Source organism: Staurois parvus, unplaced genomic scaffold, assembly GCF_062004578.1.
Source record: "Staurois parvus isolate SC_StPar_1 unplaced genomic scaffold, SC_StPar_1.0 ptg000644l, whole genome shotgun sequence".
NCBI classification, from domain to species: Eukaryota; Metazoa; Chordata; class Amphibia; order Anura; family Ranidae; genus Staurois; species Staurois parvus.
The window spans coordinates 1,616,146-1,636,570 of NW_028318440.1; the positions used below are offsets into that span (position 1 = coordinate 1,616,146).

The 20,425-nt window shown below is 40.0% G+C and overlaps 1 protein-coding gene across 2 annotated transcripts in view; it reads left to right on the forward strand.

The window, feature by feature from the left end:
* Nucleotides 1-20,425, forward strand: part of ADAMTSL1 (ADAMTS like 1) — a 453,013-nt gene that overhangs the window by 209,296 nt on the left and 223,292 nt on the right. For both annotated transcript variants that reach the window (XM_089693959.1, XM_089693958.1), the window contains exon 7: nucleotides 9,231-9,388. In XM_089693959.1, the coding sequence (XP_089550085.1) occupies nucleotides 9,231-9,388 (158 nt within the window). The remainder of the gene's footprint in view (nucleotides 1-9,230; nucleotides 9,389-20,425) is intronic.

The following is a 20,425-nucleotide window of genomic DNA, read 5'->3' on the forward strand; positions in this document are numbered from 1 at the left end:
TAGATGGATGGAGCAATCCTCCCTGCTGTGCTATTGTATTCTGACAGTGGGGACTCTTCTACTGTCAGAATACACTGATCAGCGTTGCAGCCAATTGGCTACACCCCACTAATCAATAAGAATTTTCCAATATTCATTTGATCCACTTGTTTTGTGTGGGAATGGCCATATACGGATCAAAATTCGTCCGGTCACTGCTGAAACAGCCACATTTCAATACATCTATGGCCAGGTTTTTTGTTTACTAAAGGGCATTGGGCATTTGTCCTAGGAAATGCAGTCTGTGGATGACTGGGCCACGCAGTGGGAGGTAAGAGGCGACCGCAGTCAGAACAGGGTTAACACAGACCACGGCCACTGCTCGCCTTCCGCTGTGCTGCCATGCCTACAGCAGGGCTGGTTCTGGCAAACTACGAGGTGCAGAAGGGGACCTGCTAGCACGGGACACACCTCTCAGGCTGGCTGCTGGAAATACACTGCACTGACCACAGCGGTATCTCACCTAACCGTGACAGTTGCACAGTGGAGAAAGGTGAGTGCAGTGCAGCCACACATCCCGCTCTGTAGCAGTGGTGTGTGTTTGTGGGGGGGGGGGGGTGGCTCAGGCTGTCTTTTTGCTGGATTGAGCCATCTACTTCCTATATGGAGCTTTTTCTTTGATCGATGGGGCTGTATCTACACTGGATTGGGCTGTCTCTTTGCTATATGCAGCTGTCTCTTTGCTGGATTGGGCTGTCTCTTTGCTATATGGAGCGGTCTCTTTGATTAATGGAGCTGTCTCTGCACTGGATTGGGCTGTCTCTTTGCTGGATCGGGATGTCTCTTTGCTATATGGAGCTGTCTCTTTGCTGGACTGGGCTGTCTCTTTGCTTGATTAGGCTGTCTCTTTGCTGGAATGGGCTATCTCTTTGCTATGTAGAGCTGTCTCTTTGATCGATAGGGCTCTCTCTTTGCTGGATTGGGCCATCTCTTTGCTATGTGGAGCTGTCTCTTTGCTGGACTGGGCTGTCTCTTTGCTATATGGAGCTGTCTCTTTGCTGGACTGGGCTGTCTCTTTGCTATATGGAGCTGTCTCTTTGCTGGATTGGGATGTTTCTTTGCTGGATTCAGCTGTCTCTTTGCTGGATTGGGCTGTCTCTTTGCTATATGGAGATGTCTCTTTTCTGGACTGGGCTGTCTCTTTGCTTGATTAGGCTGTCTCTCTGCTGGATTGGACTGTCTCTTTGCTATGTGGAGCTGTCTCTTTGCTGGACTGGGCTGTCTCTTTGCTGGATTGGACTGTCTCTTTGCTGGATTGGGCCATCTCCTTGCTATATGGAGCTGTATTTTTGATGGATAGGGCTGTCCCTGCACTGGATTGGGCTGTCTCTTTGCTATATGGAGCTGTCTCTTTGCTGGATTGGGATCTTTCTTTGCTGGATTCATCTGTCTCTTTGCTGGATTGGGCCATCTCTTTGCTATATGGAGCTGTCTCTTTGCTGGACTGGGCTGTCTCTTTTTTTAGATTAGGCTGTCTCTTTGCTGGATTGGGCTGTCTCTTTGCTAGATAAGGCTGTCTCTTTTCTGTATTGGGCCATCTATTTGCTATATAGAGCTGTCTCTTTGCTGGATTGGGCTGTCTCTTTGCTGGATTGGGCTGTCTCTGCTGGATTGGGCTGTCTCTTTGCTATATGGAGCTGTCTCTTTGCTGGATTGGGCTGTCTTTTTGCTGGATTGGGCCATCTCCTTATTATATAGAGTTGTCTCTTTGATGGATGGGGCTGTCTCCGTGCTGGATTGGGCTGTCTCTTTGCTAAATGGAGCTGTCTCTTTGCTGGATTGGGATGTCTCTTTGCTGGATTCAGCTGTCTCTTTGCTGGATTGGGCCATCTCTTTGCAATATGGAGCTGTCTCATTGCTGGACTGGGCTGTCTCTTTTTTGGATTAGGCTGTCTCTTTGCTGGATTGGGCCATCTCCTTGCTATATGGAGCTGTCTCTTTGATGGATGGGGCTGTCTCTGCGCTGAATTAGGTTGTCTCTTTGCGCTATGGAGCTGTTTTTTGGTTGATTAGGCTGTCTCTTTGCTGCATCGGGCCGTCTCTTTGCTATGTGGAGCTGTCTCTTTGCTGGGCTGGGATGTCTCTTTGCTATATGGAGCTGTCTCTTTGATCAATGGGGCTGTCTCTGCACTGGATTGGGCTGTCTATTTGCTATATGGAACTGTCTCTTTGCTTGATTGGGCTGTCTCGTTGCTGAATTAGGCTGTCCCATTGCTGAATTGGGCTTTCTCTTTGCTATATGGGGATGTCTCTTTGCTGGATTGGGTTGTCTCTTTGCTATGTGGGTATGTCTCTCTGCTGGATTGGGCCATCTCTTTGCTATATGGGACTGTCTCTTTGGTGGATGGGGCTGTCTTTTGTTGGATTGGGATGTCTCCTTGTTGTATGGGGATGTCCTGTTGCTGAATTGGGCTGTTTCGTTGCTGAACTGGGCTGTCTCGTTGCTATATGGGGATGTCTGTTTGCTGGATTGGATTGTCTCTTTGTTATGTGGGTATGTCTCTCTGCTGGATTGGGATGTCTTTCTGCTGGATTGGGATGTCTCTTTGCTGGACTGGGATGTATCTTTGCTGGACTGGGATGTATCTTTGCTGGACTGGGATGTATCTTTGCTGGATGGGGATGTCTCTTTTCTAGATGGGGATGCCTCCTTTCTAGATGGGGATTTCTCTTTACTGGATTAGGATGTTCCTTTGCTGAATATATGAGGGTGTCTCTTTGCCAAAGGTAGAACTGTGCAGGGGAGGCAGAAAGTAAAAGGCAGCACTCTGATTAGAGAGAAAAAGGGGGCATAACTGCAAGGGGCACTGTGATGGGGGGGGCTGTGATTCTGTGATTGCTAGGGGCACTATAATGTAAGGGGAACTGCACTGTAAAGGGGCACTGTAATCAAAACAGTGCCCCTTTAGAGTGCAGCCCCCTTTTATATCACAGTGCCCCTTTACATCACATTGCAGAGGACCCAGACTGCGAGATCATCCCATCACCAACTGCCCCCACGAATGACCACCCACCATCCCATTACACACACACTCTCCCCACCTCCCCGGTCCTTTGGCTGCTCAGTTTGGTTAGAAACCTGGTTAGAAACTAACATTTCTGTTCAATTTATGTCCCAATAACTGTGTCACGCCCCAACATACAGGGTGAGACCTCAAAATAAAGTCCCCCCACAGACTCCAATAAAAACATAACAGGGGTTCTAACCCCTTGCTGCTGTTTGAGATTTCCTGTTATTTTCTTGTCAAAGTGACCAAGGGGACAAGAAGTGGGGAGACATATTGCCAGCAAGGACACAGACACCAATACAAAGTTTCTAACTCTTCCCTACACAAAACTAAAAATACTCTAATAAAATACAAATTTTGTTAGTGTTATGAGTTTAATTGAGTGTAGTTAATACATTAATTGACGTTAACAGTCACCAATGCCTGATTGTGAAGTTTGCTGATGTTGATTCAACAGTTGAACAGATAAAATCATTATGTGCATAGGTCATTACAGGTTGTCTAAAACCTGAAAGAGAAGAGTTTAGGTCTTGCCTAAAGAAACCAATCAGATCCTGCTGTCACTTTTCTGTTCCAGGCTAGGACATGAAATCACACTTGATTGCTTGCTAGTTCCAGTAGCACAATATTTCTTTTGGTAAAGTTCTTCAAATCAGGCTGGTTGAAAACATCTGTTTTCCTTTAGTTCAGTAAAAATAATCTGCTGATTCAGAAAACACAGTAGAATAGCCAAATTTTTGGAGAATAGATGCAGCCTCAAACTATGAGCCTCAGAGTGCCACAGATAGTGCTGCACAGATGTTAGTAGTGAAAGACATTCTAACAGATGTACATATATATTCATAAAAAAAAGAAATATCTCCAAATCTGTTTGCTTGTTGGAAGGAAATATAGATTTATTGATTTGCTATAAAGCATTATGCATTAAACTCCTAGCAGATATAAAAGACTGGACAGGTGTGAGTGTTTCCTATTGATAACTTTTTTCCTTTTTTAACATGGATAAGGGTTGGGATAGCCTTATTTTTCTAATAAATTGTTGTTTGATATAATACATGAATTTATGAGCTACACTGTGGTAGTCCTTCCTAGTAACCACTAGTTTTAAACCACGTCTTGTGGTTTTGGAGTATTTAGGAGTTCCTGGAGGGTTAGGAGGACAACGTTACATTGGAGTTGATTTACTAAAACTGGAGAGGGCAAAATCTGGTGCCACTGTGCATGGTAGCCAATCAGCTTCTAACTTTAGCTTGGTTAGTTAGCTCAGGTTCACTCTGGATCCGACTTTAAAATCGTGCAACTTCACTTGAAGTTTCAGGATTTCAAAGTTGCATGTCAGTGCGTCTTCAGGTGTGACTTAAAAGACAATCAAAAATGTAAGATTACCACAAAAATATAGGCGGGGTAGCCTAATATTGAGCTCAAAGAACGCACCTTATTTAAACGGTTTCGGTGTTAACCCCTTCACGCCAGCCGCACGCAAATGTGCTGCCTCCCAGCGTCTGGGCCTAGACGCCGAGCAGCCGCACATTTGCGTTCATATAGCAAAAAACATACGTGCTGAGAGCGCGCGCCCTGCGTGCTCCCAGCACACATGTGATGTACTCACAGAAAGGTCCCGGTCCGCTCTTTCGATCGGGACCTTTCCCGATCATGTGACCAGCCGTGAGGTCACGGCGGCCAAATGACACTATGCCACGCCCCATCCCGCCCACCTCCCAGCGCAGGAACTCCTCTTCACGCCGGGACGATCCAGCGTGAAGGGGTTAACCTAACTAAATTTGGAAACCAAAGGAGTTGTAGTTGCATGACACAAACTACCAAAGTAGGTAATAACCACCCAAGCAATTTAGCTCATATATAAAACCATATATTTTTAATAATCCCATTTCGGGAGAAAAAAGTGATATCCGTAGATGGCTACACATACAACCACTGAACACATAATTAAAAACAGTTAAAGATAAGTAACCCAGATTGCAATATGTAAATTACAGTGGTAATCACATTAGACTGGTATGAGATTTTGTACAACTCTGCCTCTGATACGTTTCATGAGAAACTATAATGAAGCAAATAAATCATGAATTAGGTCAAATAACACTTGATATGTTTCCCGATCCGTTTGGAACACTGTACACCATGCAATCTACAACATGAAGTCTGATCCTTGTCCTGGTGGGGACCGTGCTAATTATTCGTCATCAACCCATTACAAGGTTATAGAGGCTACAGCATATGGAGAGCCTCAAAATCTGGAGCTGTTTTGGACTCTTGATGACCCGACAGTGGTGAGTGTGGTGTATTACCAACTATCATTACATGCTGCTACACACCACACCTGACGTTTACCCTTTATCTCTTCGCTGAATTTTATGCTCTTTTATGGCCTCCCTGGAGTAATACCTGCATATGGGATAACATTATACTTCTTAACGATATATCATCTGATTTATACAACTTTGTTTTCATGATCCACAATACATATGATTGGAAACTACATGGGACAGTATGAAACCATTTCAACACTGTATAATTCCATTATGACATCTCATCGCATCCCAGTATTGGACATTGAATCAACTTTTATTCATGTTTATTGAACTACAATCTATTGTTCCCACACATCGGAGACAATTTATACGTCATGACATGTGTCAAGTCATACAAATTGCATTTCCTCTCAACAATCAATATGCATAGCAATTTTGTTATTTGAGCTATGTCATGATTTATTTGCTATATTATAGTTTCTCATGAAACGTATCAGCGCTGTACAGAATCTCATACCAGTCTAATGTGATTACCACTGTAATTTACATATTGCAATCTGGATAGCTTATCTTTCACTGTTTTTAATTATGTGTTCAGTGGTTGTATGTGTCGCCATCTACGGATATCACTTTTTTCTCCCGAATTGGGATTAATAAAAATATGTTGTTTTATATATGAGCTAAATTGATTGGGTGGTTATTACCTACTTTGGTAGTCTGCGTCATGCAACTGCAACTCCTTTGGTGACTTGGAAGACATTTGTGCGACTTCATGCACAGATGTCTCTGCAAGTCACACCTGAAATCACAAAAAGGAGTGCAGGAGCTACTTTCAAAGTCAGAGTCGCACCAATTTGAACGGTTCCGCTGCAAACAATAAGTTGCAACTTGTCATGTGATTTGAAACTGTCAAATCTCATGTCAGTGTGAAACAGGGCTTCAGCTCTGAAAAAAAACACATGGAAGCTGATTGGCTACCATGCTCAGCAGCACCAGATTTTGCACACTCCAGTGTTAGTAAATCAATCCCATTGTGACAAGCTGGTGACATGCTGCATTTTATCACAGTGTACTGGCCCGAATTGCACTGCAGTGTCAGGCAGTGCATCGTGCTGTCCCACATTGCAGCGAATGACGTGTACATTTTTTACGCATCAAACAAAGCTTGTACAAAAATTTAAAAAAACTTTAAAAAGGGGGCTGTGTGGTGTGCTTATACACACACCGCACTACCCCCTAGCACAGCCGGCAACACAGAGTGACTGGATAAGTGATTCGCCACAGCTGCACTGCGATTTAGCAGGTGTATAGTATGCATTTGCCTTTAAAGATAATGCTGCTATCATTAGTATTTTATATTTACATTTGTAGACTTTTTCGTTTTTTTTTACATTTCTGCAGTTACTTCCTGGTTTCCAGGCCTAGGCAAATGATGTCATACATCCCAGCAGTCATCAGGAGGGGGGGAGGGAAAAGGGGAGGAGGGGTTTTCTCAGCTAAGCACACCTTCCTACTTGTTTGCCTGAGCTAAGGGAAGGTGGAATCCAGGAAGTAAATGCTACATGAGTCATCTGCCCTTACTCACAGTCAGAAGTGCTAGGGGGTTCATTTTTCAGAGTGATTTCTCAGGAAAATAAAGCATGGAGACATGGATGGATGGATGATTTTGCTTTGTAAATTAAACATGAAATAAATAGTGTTTTTGGTTTGTGGTGCTCAGATGCAGTGTAGTTACACTTTAAACTGAACGTATGCCATAATTGTATTTATTTTGGTTAAAATAAATCTAATAAGTGCCACTGCTCCTTGAACATTACAGAAGTAGCAATACATAACTTTGCATACATCTACTAAAATGGATTAGACTGGGAATTAATCTGTTTAGGTTTGATTTTTATGCATGCAATTTTACAGCTTTATAAAAAGGGTCAAAAGAACCAACGATACCCTTTGGATTTACTTCAAAACAAAAAGCGCTTTACTTTTTTTAATAGGACTCTAAAACTCTTAACGTCATAAATACACAACAAAGTAAAATACCTTTTTATTAACTGTAAGTCATAAAATAAATGGGTTTTCAGCACATAATAAAACAAATGGAAAATGCTTTTCAACTAAAGACAGAATAACATCATGTGAAAAAAGGCAATAATTAAAATCATTAATTAGAAGGTATTTTTTATTGTTTTGAATAAACTGGAGAATACTAAGAAGTGATTGGCAGTTATCCATTATTACTCCTGCACTGAGTGTTTCTTATTTCAAGGAGTGGCAGAGGGCAAAAGCAAAGGTAAGTCAGTGCTAGAGGGCAAGTATCAAAACAATCTGTTGATTTACCCTGCTCAGGTGAAACACAGGTTTGCTTTGACCTAGCCAGAACCCCTTAAATTAGATTTTTCATTTCCAAATCATCGCTATCTTTGTTAATTCTTTTTAAGCAGCACACACCATAATTGTACAATACATATTAACCAATCTCCCCTTTAATTACTGTAGAGTAATACATCTCTGTTTTATCTTTGTTCAGCCAATAGAGAACAATAAGGAATAGGTCATAAATATTCTCCCACAGGAAGGTTTTCTTTTTTCAGTTGTGAGATTGTTACACATTTAAAGAGCTTGTAAAGGCTGAAGGTTTTTTACCTTCATGCATTCTGTGCCTGAAGGTAAAAAACCTTCTGTGTGCTGCTTCCTCACCACCCCCCCCATACTTATCTGAACCCCCTCTCGATCCAGCAATGTGCATGGGACCCTCAGCTGTCACTGTTCTCTCTCTCCTCTCTGGCTGAGACACAGCAGCCGGAGCCATTGGCTTCCAGTGCTCTTAATCACAGCCAGTGAGCCAATGAGGAGAGAACTTGGACGGGGCCAAGCCACAGCTCTATATGTCTTATAGATACATAGAGCGGGGCTCAGGAGCAAGCATGCATCAGTGCTCCCATAGCAAGCAGCTTGCTATTGAGGGAACTGGTCAAGGGGAGGAGCCAGGAGCAACAGTGGGGGACCCAAGAAGAAGAGGTTTAGGGCTGCTCTGTGCAAAACCATGGCACAGAGCAGATAAGTATGATATGTTTGTTATAAAAAAAAAAAAGCTTTAATATCACTTTAATAAAAAACTTTGATGCTTGATAAAAAGTCTACTTAAACAAAGACAAATATCTTTTAGAGAGTGAATACACTTCTTTAAAATGACCCCTAAATTGTGTTGTCATATTTTCTTTGATTGCTACACAATATGAACAATATGAAATCTGGCAGCTAGATTTATTGTCACCCAGTGATAAGGTCCATGCGTCTCAAGCACCTAGTTTTCTATTAACTGTCTTATTGGGGTTGTTTTACTAAAGGCCAATAGGCTTTACCCTGTACAAGGGAATTTTCCCCCGGACTTAGTGAATGTGTTACAATTTCACTTTGCAAAGAATACCCAATCACCTGCAAGGAGAATAAAAAAAGCAACATTTTTGCTTGAATCTGATTGGATGATGGAAGTCAGCAGAGCTTCACCTCATCCACTAAGCTTTGGGAAAAATTCCCTGATAAAGAGAACAGTTTATTTTCCTTTAGCAAATCAACACCATTATGTCCAGAAACTCTAAGCTTTTAGAGGTTTATGTCTTTTTTTCTACTAAAGAGAGAAGGGTTTATTCTTAAAATGGGCAGAGCAATAAACAGTCATCAAATCAGCTTTCAGTCTACCAGAAGCGCTGCAGTTAAAAATTCTGATTGGTTGTTATGAATATTGCACATCACAGTTGCTCTTTGTACTAGTTAACCTTCAAAGTGCTTATGATTGACGTACATAATTGGGTTGATGCATTGTATATTTTAAGCAATAGTACGGGAGTAAAAATATTTTTGTATTTACTTGGGGGGTCCTATAAGTTCATTGCAATTTATACTCTTACAGACCTGGAAACAAAAACATTGCAAGGGTTAAAGGGCGAAAACAGTCTCAGCAACACTGGATCTTTTCTTGTGGACAACACTACTGTTGACTTCCAAAGATTTCCCGATAAAGAAATCCTCAGGATTGCTGGTCCTCTTTCTGCAGATTTTTCTGTCAAGGTAAGCCAAACCTGGTTAATCTTATGGGCACAGTTCCAGTTGCAAATACTCGTACAAAAGAGCTTGTTCCATCCCACAGAACAAACAGCATTTGGTTTCTATTCAGTTTTCCCTATGATGTCTATGGTGGAAACTTGCTCTAGTGCAGCACATAGTCTTTAACACCTGTGCAGAACTTATGTAATAAAGTTTAGTTCTTGGCTTTCCTATACTTGACTAATGTTACATCTCTAACTATTTTAAGTGGGTGTTGTGATTTAATACCTTAACCAAATAGCATGAATCAGCAACATTTGCTAGCTGGAATGTTATTCTGAAACGTATGTTGATAATTCTTCAGTGTAAGAACTGCTCCACCCAAAATTTGGGTGGAGGGTATGAGCTAGAGGTTACAATGCATCTCCTCTTTGCCCCTGTTCCCACTGCCTGTTCATATGCAAGTCAGATTTCCATGGACATCTATAGCGAATGTTATGATACACAGACAGAACTATTTTGTTATTCTGGAGCCTGGTGCAAGTGAGATGCAGAAGACGTTACCATTCTACAGAGAAAAAATGGAAATTTGCTAATCAGTCTACTGTATATCTAGCTGGATGTGCATGTTTGAAGGGACAGTACAAGTACAGAAACATCTTTAACTTTTGTTTCTTCTCCTTTCCATATTGGTTTTAAGCTTGTACAGACATAGCACTTGCTCCTGTGTTTTTTTCTTTATAATGTTCATATTCCAGGTTAGAGACTCACTAAGTAGTAAAGCCAAGACCCTGTACCACATTTCACAAATGACAGCCCCCATAGTTTCACCATCACAGGTTGTTTTTCATGGCTCTTAGCACTGGTATTATTATTAAAAGGAATGCATATTGTTCCTTTCTATATAATGGGTAGGGCAAAAAATACCACCAACCTTTTTTTAGTCAATTAAATATGAAATGTTACACATGGAAATGTTTTTCTCAACTCCTGTTGAAAAAAAAACATTCCAATTACAGAGCTCAATAGTTCAAGCTAAAATGTAAGCAGTCAAGTGAAAAGCTTTGATAAATGGTTCCTTTCCATCAGCTTAAAATCCTGAAATCTAGAGTTTAGAACAATATGGTATATCTTGATACCACATCCCAGTAATAACAGCCATTTAACTGGACATAAATAGGAAGGGATATCTAAGGTATGGTGAAAAATGGTGTGACACCTAAAAAGTTGTTTTATAATAAAGTTACAAACTACAGTAAAATTGACCCAATGTGTTATGACTTTCTTTTCAAGATTTTCTGAAAGAGTTAGGCTTTTGCATAAGGCTGTACATTAGACATTTTATGTATTGAAATATTTGAACCAATACTGGTATCAGCGATTACATTCATATAGCCGTGCCCAATGTTTTCTGTCATGCATCTCAATGGGCAAAAATATTCTTCACTTGTGATTCCCGGGCACCACAACAAGAGTATTTTACTCTTTACAGCCGTATACCTAATGTACGACTATGTACAAGAGCCCTAATTGGGAAAAACACATGCAGCCACCAGGCTTTTTTGTTTGTATAAACCTCAAACAGTTTACCATTCTCTTTTTAAAAAGGAATGGCTATTGCTTTTCAGTCATTAATTTTTAGGATTTCAGAAATTACTAAGTGAGGGGCATAAACTTTAGCTAAACAGTTTCTACACAGGTGCAATAAAAATGGTGTCCTATTGTACCCCAGGAACCATATAATTGCAGCATTTTCAAAAGTTGTACCACTGACAATTTTTGGAAACATATGTATAAAACAGTCCATTTTGAGGATCCCCAAAATCCTCCTGTTGACTGTAAGGCTCAAAGTATTCCATGCCAAACAGTACAAAATAGTTATCAACAATACATGTCTTATGTGATAAAGGATCTGTGACTCAGCTCACCACCTTGCTTCTCAACCAGTAACCACAATGCTCATTCATTTATGACTGTGCAGAACTGGCAGATAGAGTGGAATTGTTTCCCATTAGATATGTTATTTGGATTATATAAAATAATCTAAAACATATTGCTGAAAGAAATACATACATTGTACTTGAACTCCAAGAACAAAAAAATGCAGCATTTGGGAATCACAATAAAATGAAAGCTTTTTAAGAAGGCCATAAAGACCTTACAAAGCATTCAACCACGTAGCTGTAAGCATTGTACATAGTCCAACATTTTTCTTTTGTATCAAGGGATCATCAGACACATGGTGTATAATGCATTACCGGTGGCAATATGGCAAAATATTTGTAAATGAAATTAAATGGTAATATTCTAATGCATAATTGTGCTACGCCATTACTATCTGAATTACCAAGCTGTTATTTAATAAAAGTTACTTTTTTTAGCTTTTCATCTAACAGTTCTAGTGAAAACTCTACATATCCCAACCATCTTTTGGGACTTATATAGCATGACTTTCATCCAAATTCCACAAGTCAGTCATTATGGTCAGTTTCCAGAGACCATTGCTGAAATTACTTTTTTGGCTGTATTAACATTATTTTGTGTGAAACATTTTTGAATTGAAGCCAGATACCTATTTTCCCCAGAATGGTGCATGTTGTTGAATTGTTAAGTCTCTACACAGCTGTTGCCTCATTAGTGTGGTTAGTAGAAACATATTTATTTTGATTTAGGCACAAGGTAGAACTTTGCAGGTTTGTTAGTAATGCTTGATAGGGCTGCTGCATTTCAGAGGTTCACTACCTGTGAAATATGTTATGATGAAAGGGAACCACACCATTTGCTACGTTCTCATGGAGTTCAAATTAAAAATGAAATACTGTGATGCATGCTGAAATATATCCTACCTGCTTATTGCTGTAATGCACCAGTCTACCCCGTTACCTTTAGCTGGTAATCAGGTAATAATAGGACAAGCCTACCCGTGGTGCTGGAATTCTGTATAAATTAAAAAACATTGTGATTCCCTGGAAACACATAACCGGTCTAGGAATTGTGGGACCTTCTAGAAACTCCCCAGGATTAACTTGACCTTGGGTTGTACATGTGTGGTGGCCTCCGCCTGTGTTTGCAGCAGGCTAACTCTCTACTCTCCCCTCCCCTTCTCTGCCTCTCTGCTTTTTCCCTTTCTCTTACCCTCTTGTACTCTTCTACCGCCTTTATGTATTTAGTACACTGACTTTTGATATGTTTATTTATTATTATTTATTAGAGGTACTTATATAGCGCTGTCAATTTACACAGCGCTTTACATATATATTGTGCATTTGCATCAGTCCCTAACCCTCAAGAGGCATACAATCGAAAGTCCCTAACTTACATTCATACATACATATACACGGGCCAATTTAGACAGGATCCAATTAACCTACCAGCATGTCTTTGGAGTGTGGGAGGAAACCGGAATACCAGGAGGAAATCCACATAGGCACAGGGAGAACATGCAAACTCCAGGCAAGTGGTGCCGTGGTTGTGATTCGAACCAACCTGCCAGGCAGAAGTGCTAACCATTTAGCCACTGTGCTGCCCATATGTGATATGTGACTGAACATCCTGGAGCAGACACGCTTCAGTAGTGATTGAGTATTTTTCACTATTTCTCTTGGAAGTAAGCCTTACTGTGTCCCCAATGTTATGAGTGATGCTTTATTAGTCCTCATGCACACTTGACGTTTTTACAGCTGCTGTTTTTGGCTTTTGACGTTTTTTTTCTGCAGCAAACTCTCCAGCATGTTATCCTATGTGTCCATGTACACACAGACTGTAATCAATGTTTTTTGGAAGGGCATTTTTTTGGCTGGAGAAAAACCCAAAACTAGTAGGTTTCTAGAGGAGTTTTTTTAGCTCTAAAAATGGTCTAATGTTGAAAAATGCGGCAAACCATGGTAAATAGTGGTAAGCCGTGACAAACCAGCGTGACCAAAAAAAATGGGGGGTCAAATAAAGCTCCAAAAAACACTGAAAACCACAAAGGCGGCAAAGCACTTCTAAACGCTAAACAAAAACGGTAAAAAAATGCTGAAAAACTCACGTTTTTAATGTGACTTTACACAGCTAATGTTACCAGCGTTATTAAAATGCCCAGTGTGCATGGAGCCTTAAGTACCTTGATTCACGACCTATCCATTGTAACTGTGTTTTTTCACTCTCTTACCTACAGTATATGATGGTCTATTTTGTGCTTTGGCAATTTGATTGTCCTGTACTGCTTCTATTGTTTCTTGCAAAATATAATACTAAATAAAAATTGTCAGTTTGCAAAAAAAACCTTTGAAAACACCTTTACTTTTTGCTATTTAGGCTGTTATTGCTTTGACTATTCTCGCTGCCTAAACACAGCTTATAATTATTTTAAATAATGATGGTGACATAGTATTGGGGGGGGGGGGATTTAGCTCAACAGTAGCACATTTCATGAACTTCAGGCCAGCCAGTGGAGTACGTTTCAGGACTTTCATTGCCCACGCTTATTTAAGAGTAAAGGTTCCTTACACCAGAGGTCCCACACAGGGGTTCAGCTTCAGCATAGTGTTCAAAACACAACAAAAAAAACAGCCTCCTTGGCTATTTAAATGCTTTAAAATATCTCTTAGTTGTTGGCCTGGTCAGAGCACCTCTTCTTGAGGCCAGAACAGACACATTTGCCTCAAATGGAGGAGCCTAGAACTGTAGTCCACTCCCCAACAAAAACCATGAGCACATCTGCAAAGTTAGAGCACTGGTTGCCTGGGGACGGTAGTGTTTTTTACAATGGGTGTGGGCCACTTTTTGATAGATAGACCTTGGACTTTGGAGAAAGGCTTATCATGGAAAAATTATCTGACTGCTCAAATTACTGCTATTTTGTTGATCAACAGCTTCTGTTTTGATGTGATGAATTACTTGTAGGAAATGTTTCCCAGACCAGGATATGTCAGTACTTACAGTATAAGTGCAAAGATTTTGTTTTTAGTTTTGAATAGAGAGGAGAGGGATTAGAACACCTGTCAAGTCGTAATAGTTGTCTGTGCCCCCCATTGGGGAGATTCACCCTCTCTATTTGTCCTGTTTCCCATTATCGTCAAAAGTGAAGGAAAATAATAAACTTTGGGTTGTCAACTAAACAGGAATGCAGGTGAAATTCCAACGGGGTATGTAGTTCCAGTGACCCTGGTGACACAAGGTATTCCCTGGCACAGGAAGTAAAGGAAAAGTTCCCCAGTGGGACACAGAGGGCAAAAAAAAAACCCTGACATGTTATGACTTCATCCAAAATGAAAATTGTTTTGCCTTTATTTCTATTTTATTGGATTCAGTTGCTGGGTGTCCTTTAATGGTTCAAAGTTTTAGTTTGCTAATTTTGGTAATAAGTACCTACCACTGTAATGGTTTTTATAATTCTCATTCTTATAGTTAGGGTTTTTAGCTATCTCTGTGTGGCTCTGACCTTTTTCCATTGCATATTTGCATTTAAAGTTTTTATATTTCAGATACCTTTAAAATGTGCTTTTTAGAACACTGTAATGTTTGTACATAAGACAAATGTTCATACAATAGCATAACCAATGGTCTAATAAACAAATAAAGAATAAATTAATAGTCTTTATATCAGATAAATATTTTTATTTTTTTAACACTCCAGATCCTTTGTGGACATGGCAGTTATTCAAAATTATGGTTTGATTAACAGGTAGTAAGAGTTGTATAAAATTATATCTAAAAACACTGTAATATTTTTTTGGTGTGCAAATGCCTTTGAAATGTTCTTGTTATGGGTAGCATGACCCGGAAAGAGCCTGTCCTGAGGGAGGTAGGAAAATAACCCTTTACAATTGGCACTGAAAGTCTCATTTTTATAGTTACCTTCACTCAGATTTATTTACTTAATATTTATACTGGTTGTTAAAAGCCAGGAAAATATTACTACACATGCAAAGAATAATGCTTGTTCAGGATCTTTATCTTTTCCCTGTAGAAAAAGAGTTACCATTTACTACATATTCTACCAATGTAAACATCACCATGCAGAAAAGTTCCCCTAGGTTATTATAATTAATCCTAAAGGTATTCATATGGTGTCGAAAATGTAGGCAGCACTTTACATACCGTACATTCATATCAGCCCTTTCCCTCAAAGAGCTTACAATTTAAGTCATTATATACATACATACATACATACATACATACACATACAGACATACTAGGGCCAAATTACAGAGGAGCCAATAAACCTACCAGCATGTCACTGGAATGTGAGGGGAAACAGGAGTATCCAGAGGAACCCCATACAAGCACAGAGAGAATATGAAGACTCCATGCACATAGTGTCCTGAGTGGGATTCCATCGCTGCAAGGTAAAAGTGCCAACTACTAAGCTACTGTTCAATGATGCTGAATGAGGACAACTCCTACATCTGATCTTTGTGCATCTGTGGCAAGCCCTAAAATACTGGCCACATAAGTTGAGTTGTGTTCAGTATGACAAAATATACCTATTAAATGTTAAAAGGGCAGTTACAGTCACCAGTTTTGTAAACCGTTTTATGTTGTAATCACTAGAGCTGTAAAATATTTGGAAATTTTGAAGCTATGAGAAAAAAAAGTTTTCTTCCCTGTTTTTTTTTCTGAGAAAAAATAGAATTTTTTTATACAGTTGAAAAAAATTCAGTGTTGAGTAGTTTTCAAATTTAAAGTCATTTTGGCAAACTAGATATGTGAAATGTAGTGTATATAAATGTATTATACCTAAAATAAAAGTACAGCTTATTCAGTAAATAAACTAAACTTGCTTTTTAAAATTTGTGATGAACTACAAGCAGTACAGAGAGTGTTTCTGGAATGAGAACTCTGGAGGGAAAAGCTACTTGCACTTTTATTATGGTCCTCATCAGGGCTTTTTTTCTCATTGAATAGGTGTAGGTACTCCCTCCCTCTGAGTCGCTCTTTGTCTCCACCCCCTACCTACCTCCGAGCACCATCCCTTGTCTCCACCCCCGACCCACCTCCCAGTACCGCCTCCTTTAGAAAACACAGAACCAAGTATCATTTTGTCTGGCTATGTAAATTGTATAATTTGTTACTGATAACAAGAAAGGCAGTAAAATTGATTCCTGCAGCCAGGAACAATAGATCCCCCATAACAATAGATCCTCTGCAACAAAATACCCCCCCCCAGCAACAAGAAATCCACCCATGCAGCAACAGACCCCAGCCAGCAACAACAGATCTCCCAGGAGCCAGCATCAATAGACCCTCTCCCTCAACAGTGGATCCTTCCCAGCTGCAGTTGACCCCCTCTGCAACAAGAAATCCCCCTAGTAACAATAGATCCCCCAGCAGCCAGCCTTAACAGACTTTCCAGCACACCCCACCACCCCCTGTCATCACATACATTCAGTGCTTGAGGTGCCAGAGCTGCATTTCCACATGTTCCCCCTGAAAAAATCCCTGGTTCTCATCATTTAACTTCATAAAGTATTTTTTAATGTCTTTAGGGCATCTCTGGCATGCAAGGATGTGTGTTCTCATCCTTGTAGCATCTGGAAAAGAATATTACTTCTCATAATATTTGCAAATTGCAGCTTTGCTCTCAGCAGAAATTGCACTGTGGAAATGTTTCCAAACTCTAGATATTGGTCTCACCATTTTACTGAGAGGAGGAAAAGTAAAGTAAAACCAAATTACTGACCAGGCTATAGGTAACCATTATGCTGTGATGGTGGAGAACATTAATAGGAATCATTTAAAGGTTCTAAAGAAAACATGATTGTCGTCAGACAATTTTACACTCCTATTTGTCAATTAAGGCCTCCTCTGGCTATCATCTACTGTATCCCAACAATCACCCAACTGTAGGAAGTCCACAATGGAGTCCACAAGCAAACTAAACTGAAGCTTTTCCCTTGCAGTGCCCCCTAGTGGCAGAAATGCATATTTCTCTTGTTTGAGAACTGCACTGTGAAATAGTGTTATTTGAATTGTATTCCAGGATTTGCTTGTCTTCAGCTGAGAGAATTTGCAGTAATTTAGGTCTTTACATAAAGTCTCAGAAATCATTAATGTCTTCTTGTTATATAGTTTGAATACCATATCATAGATACAATATATTATTGATCATTTTTCTGGAAAAAAAACAAAAACCGTCTTTGGAACAAAAATGTTTTTTTTTCCAATTTATGTTTTGTTTTTTTCCCAAGACCTTCCCATCTCTAGTAATGACAGCTGGGACATTTGCTATCTAGCAGGTTAGATCTCTGCAACATAGTAAACAGATTATGGATTTTTACAATGGGAATTTAATGGATCTAATGTATTTATGTGGCTGCTGTCCACTCACTAGTATCTTAAAAAACAGGCCCCCTGCTCTATAACTGTGAATGTGAGAAGCAAGTCTTAAATTAGCTCAAAAGTGTGTTACATGCTTTGCCATTTAATAATAAGTGTGACAGATGACCTCCTAATGAATAGGTGATAAGCTATCATAAGTGCTTAATTTGGTTGGTCATTAAGATACTATTGCTTTCCATGTTTTTTTTCTTCATTTTTCCAGCAATAAGAGGTCAGTGTTACATTTTCCAGATGTTATTCATACACATTCCATAGATGCTTGTGAATTTAAGGATAGATATGTGCTTGCCCCTGCCTTTTTGAGAGCCTGCCAATCATTTATGAACTAGACTGAAACCCTAGAGAGCATAGTCCATAAACGTTTGGACCACTAGATCCAGAATATCTAGGCTGTCCTGCACATTATATTGATATAGCAAGTGAATGTGTTTTTGGCTGGACTTTAACTATTGTTATTTTAGGTGTAAAACTGAGCTTGTGTAAGTACAGAGTTTCAGAAGGTAACAGTCCTACTATTCCACAGGACCTGGGAACAAATAATTTCTTGGTCACTGTTATCTAGGAGCAGAAAATGGCTTACTATGCTAGAAACGGCAAAGTGGAAAGCTTGATTCTTTTTCTTGGAAAGGAAAGGAGCAGTAGTTGTTAATAAGGTTACATCGTCTACTCTCATATTTAGAAGTGGAAATACAAACACTATAAAACATTGTGTGGATAAAAATAGTGCTAAAATGGAAATGTTGAAAAAAGAATAGCAGCTATACATTGACTAAACTGCATGGATCATGGTATTATATGAAATCACCATAGTAAGCAGCAGATTAATGAAGGTGTGTTACTATAAGTTTTAAAATAAGTACTTTTACAATAGTCATTATTGATTTTTTTTAATGACAAATTTGTAAATATTAAAGGAAAAAATACAGCCAATACATTACCAGTTGCACTGATTTTATATCAGTATATATATTTTTCAAAAATCTTCTAATGGCACCTGCTTTTATCTATTTTTACATCATTTAATCTCAGTTCACTGGGTTTTTGTGTATAAGATGTGTCTAATGCAAATAAGATTGACTGTTGTCTCATGTTTAGCATTTTGGCTGTACGGCTATTTTAGTCCAACGCTATGCATGTCTTATCCTTCTCGAGTTTTCCAATCAGTTGGAGAGGAGGGCTTCTTCTTTGTGTCCCCAGAAACACAGATGGAGGATATGACCTGAAAGTGCACAAAACTAAACTTGCAAAACTGAGCCTTCTATCAATTCGTAGCAGTTGAGCTTGAATTAATATTCATAGACCATGTAGTGGTCATTACTGAGTGGGTAGGGCATGGCTAATGTGTTTTCCTAACTTCCCTCCCTCTCCTCTGCCAATGCATGCATTACCACCCGTTAACGGTTGGCATGCCCCTATCTCATTTACAGGAATGCTACATTTACAGTATGTACAGTTAGTTAATGAGTGCAGCGTGGCCATCATGTTTTCCTACCTCATTTTCCTAACCGATGTCTGTAACCAGACATCTTGGAAGGAATAAATTCTTGTACAGAAATTGAAGCCACTGACAGGTAAAGAACTGACATAGGGATAACGTTCTCAGAAATAAAAATACTAGTTTAGTTGCATGGGATAGTATTTTCTACATCAGGATTTTCCAACAGGCAATCTATATGACTTCTTTGTATCCTGTGGGGCAAGGCCATACAGCCATGCCCCTGTACTGTGCATGACCAAGTCACAATGACAGCTCGGTCCTGCAGATTACAGTGCATCCAGAAAGTATTCACAGCACTTAACTTTTGCCACGTTTTGTTATGTTACAGCCTTATTCCAAAATGGATTCAATTAATTTTTCCCCTCGACATTCTACAAACAAAACCCAATAATGACAACGTGACAAGTTTGTTTTGAACTCTTTGCAATTTATTACAAATAAAAAATGAAAAAAAAAACACATGTACATAAGTATTCACAGCCTTTGCTTGACAGTGCATATCAGAGCACAAACCAAGCCATGAGGTCCAAGGAATTGTCTGTAGACCTCCGAGACAGGATTGTATCAAGGCACAGATCTGGGGGATCTGCAGCATTGAAGGTCCCAATGAGCACAGTGGCCTCCATCATCTGTAAATGGAAGAAGTCGGGAACCACCAGGAATTTTCCTAGAGCGGGCTGCCAGGCCAAAATGAGTGATCAAGGAAGAAGGGCCTCAGCCAGTGAGGTAACCAAGCACCCGATGGTCACTTTGAAAGAGCTCCACCGTTTCTCTGTAGAGAGAAGAGAACCTTCCAGAAGAACAACCATCTCTACAGCACTCCATCAATCAGGCCTGTATGGTAAAGTGGCCAGACGGAAGCCACGCCTCAGTAAAAGGCAAATGGCAGCTCACCTGGAGTTTGCCAAAAGGCACCTGAAGGACTCTCAGACCATGAGAAACAAAACTCTCTGGTCTGCTGAAACAAATATTGAACTCTTTGCATGAATGCCAAGCGTCATGTTTGGAGGAAACCAGGCAGCGCTCACCACCTGGTCAATACCATCCCTACAGTGAAGCATGGTGGTGGCTGCATCATGCTGTGGGGATGTTTTTCAGCGGCAGGAACTAGGAGTCTAGTCAGGATCAAAGGAAAGATTGTAGCATTGTACAGAGATATCCTTGATGAAAACCAGGGCACTCTGGACCTTAGACTGGGGCGACGGCTCATCATTCAACAGGACAACTAAGCACACAGC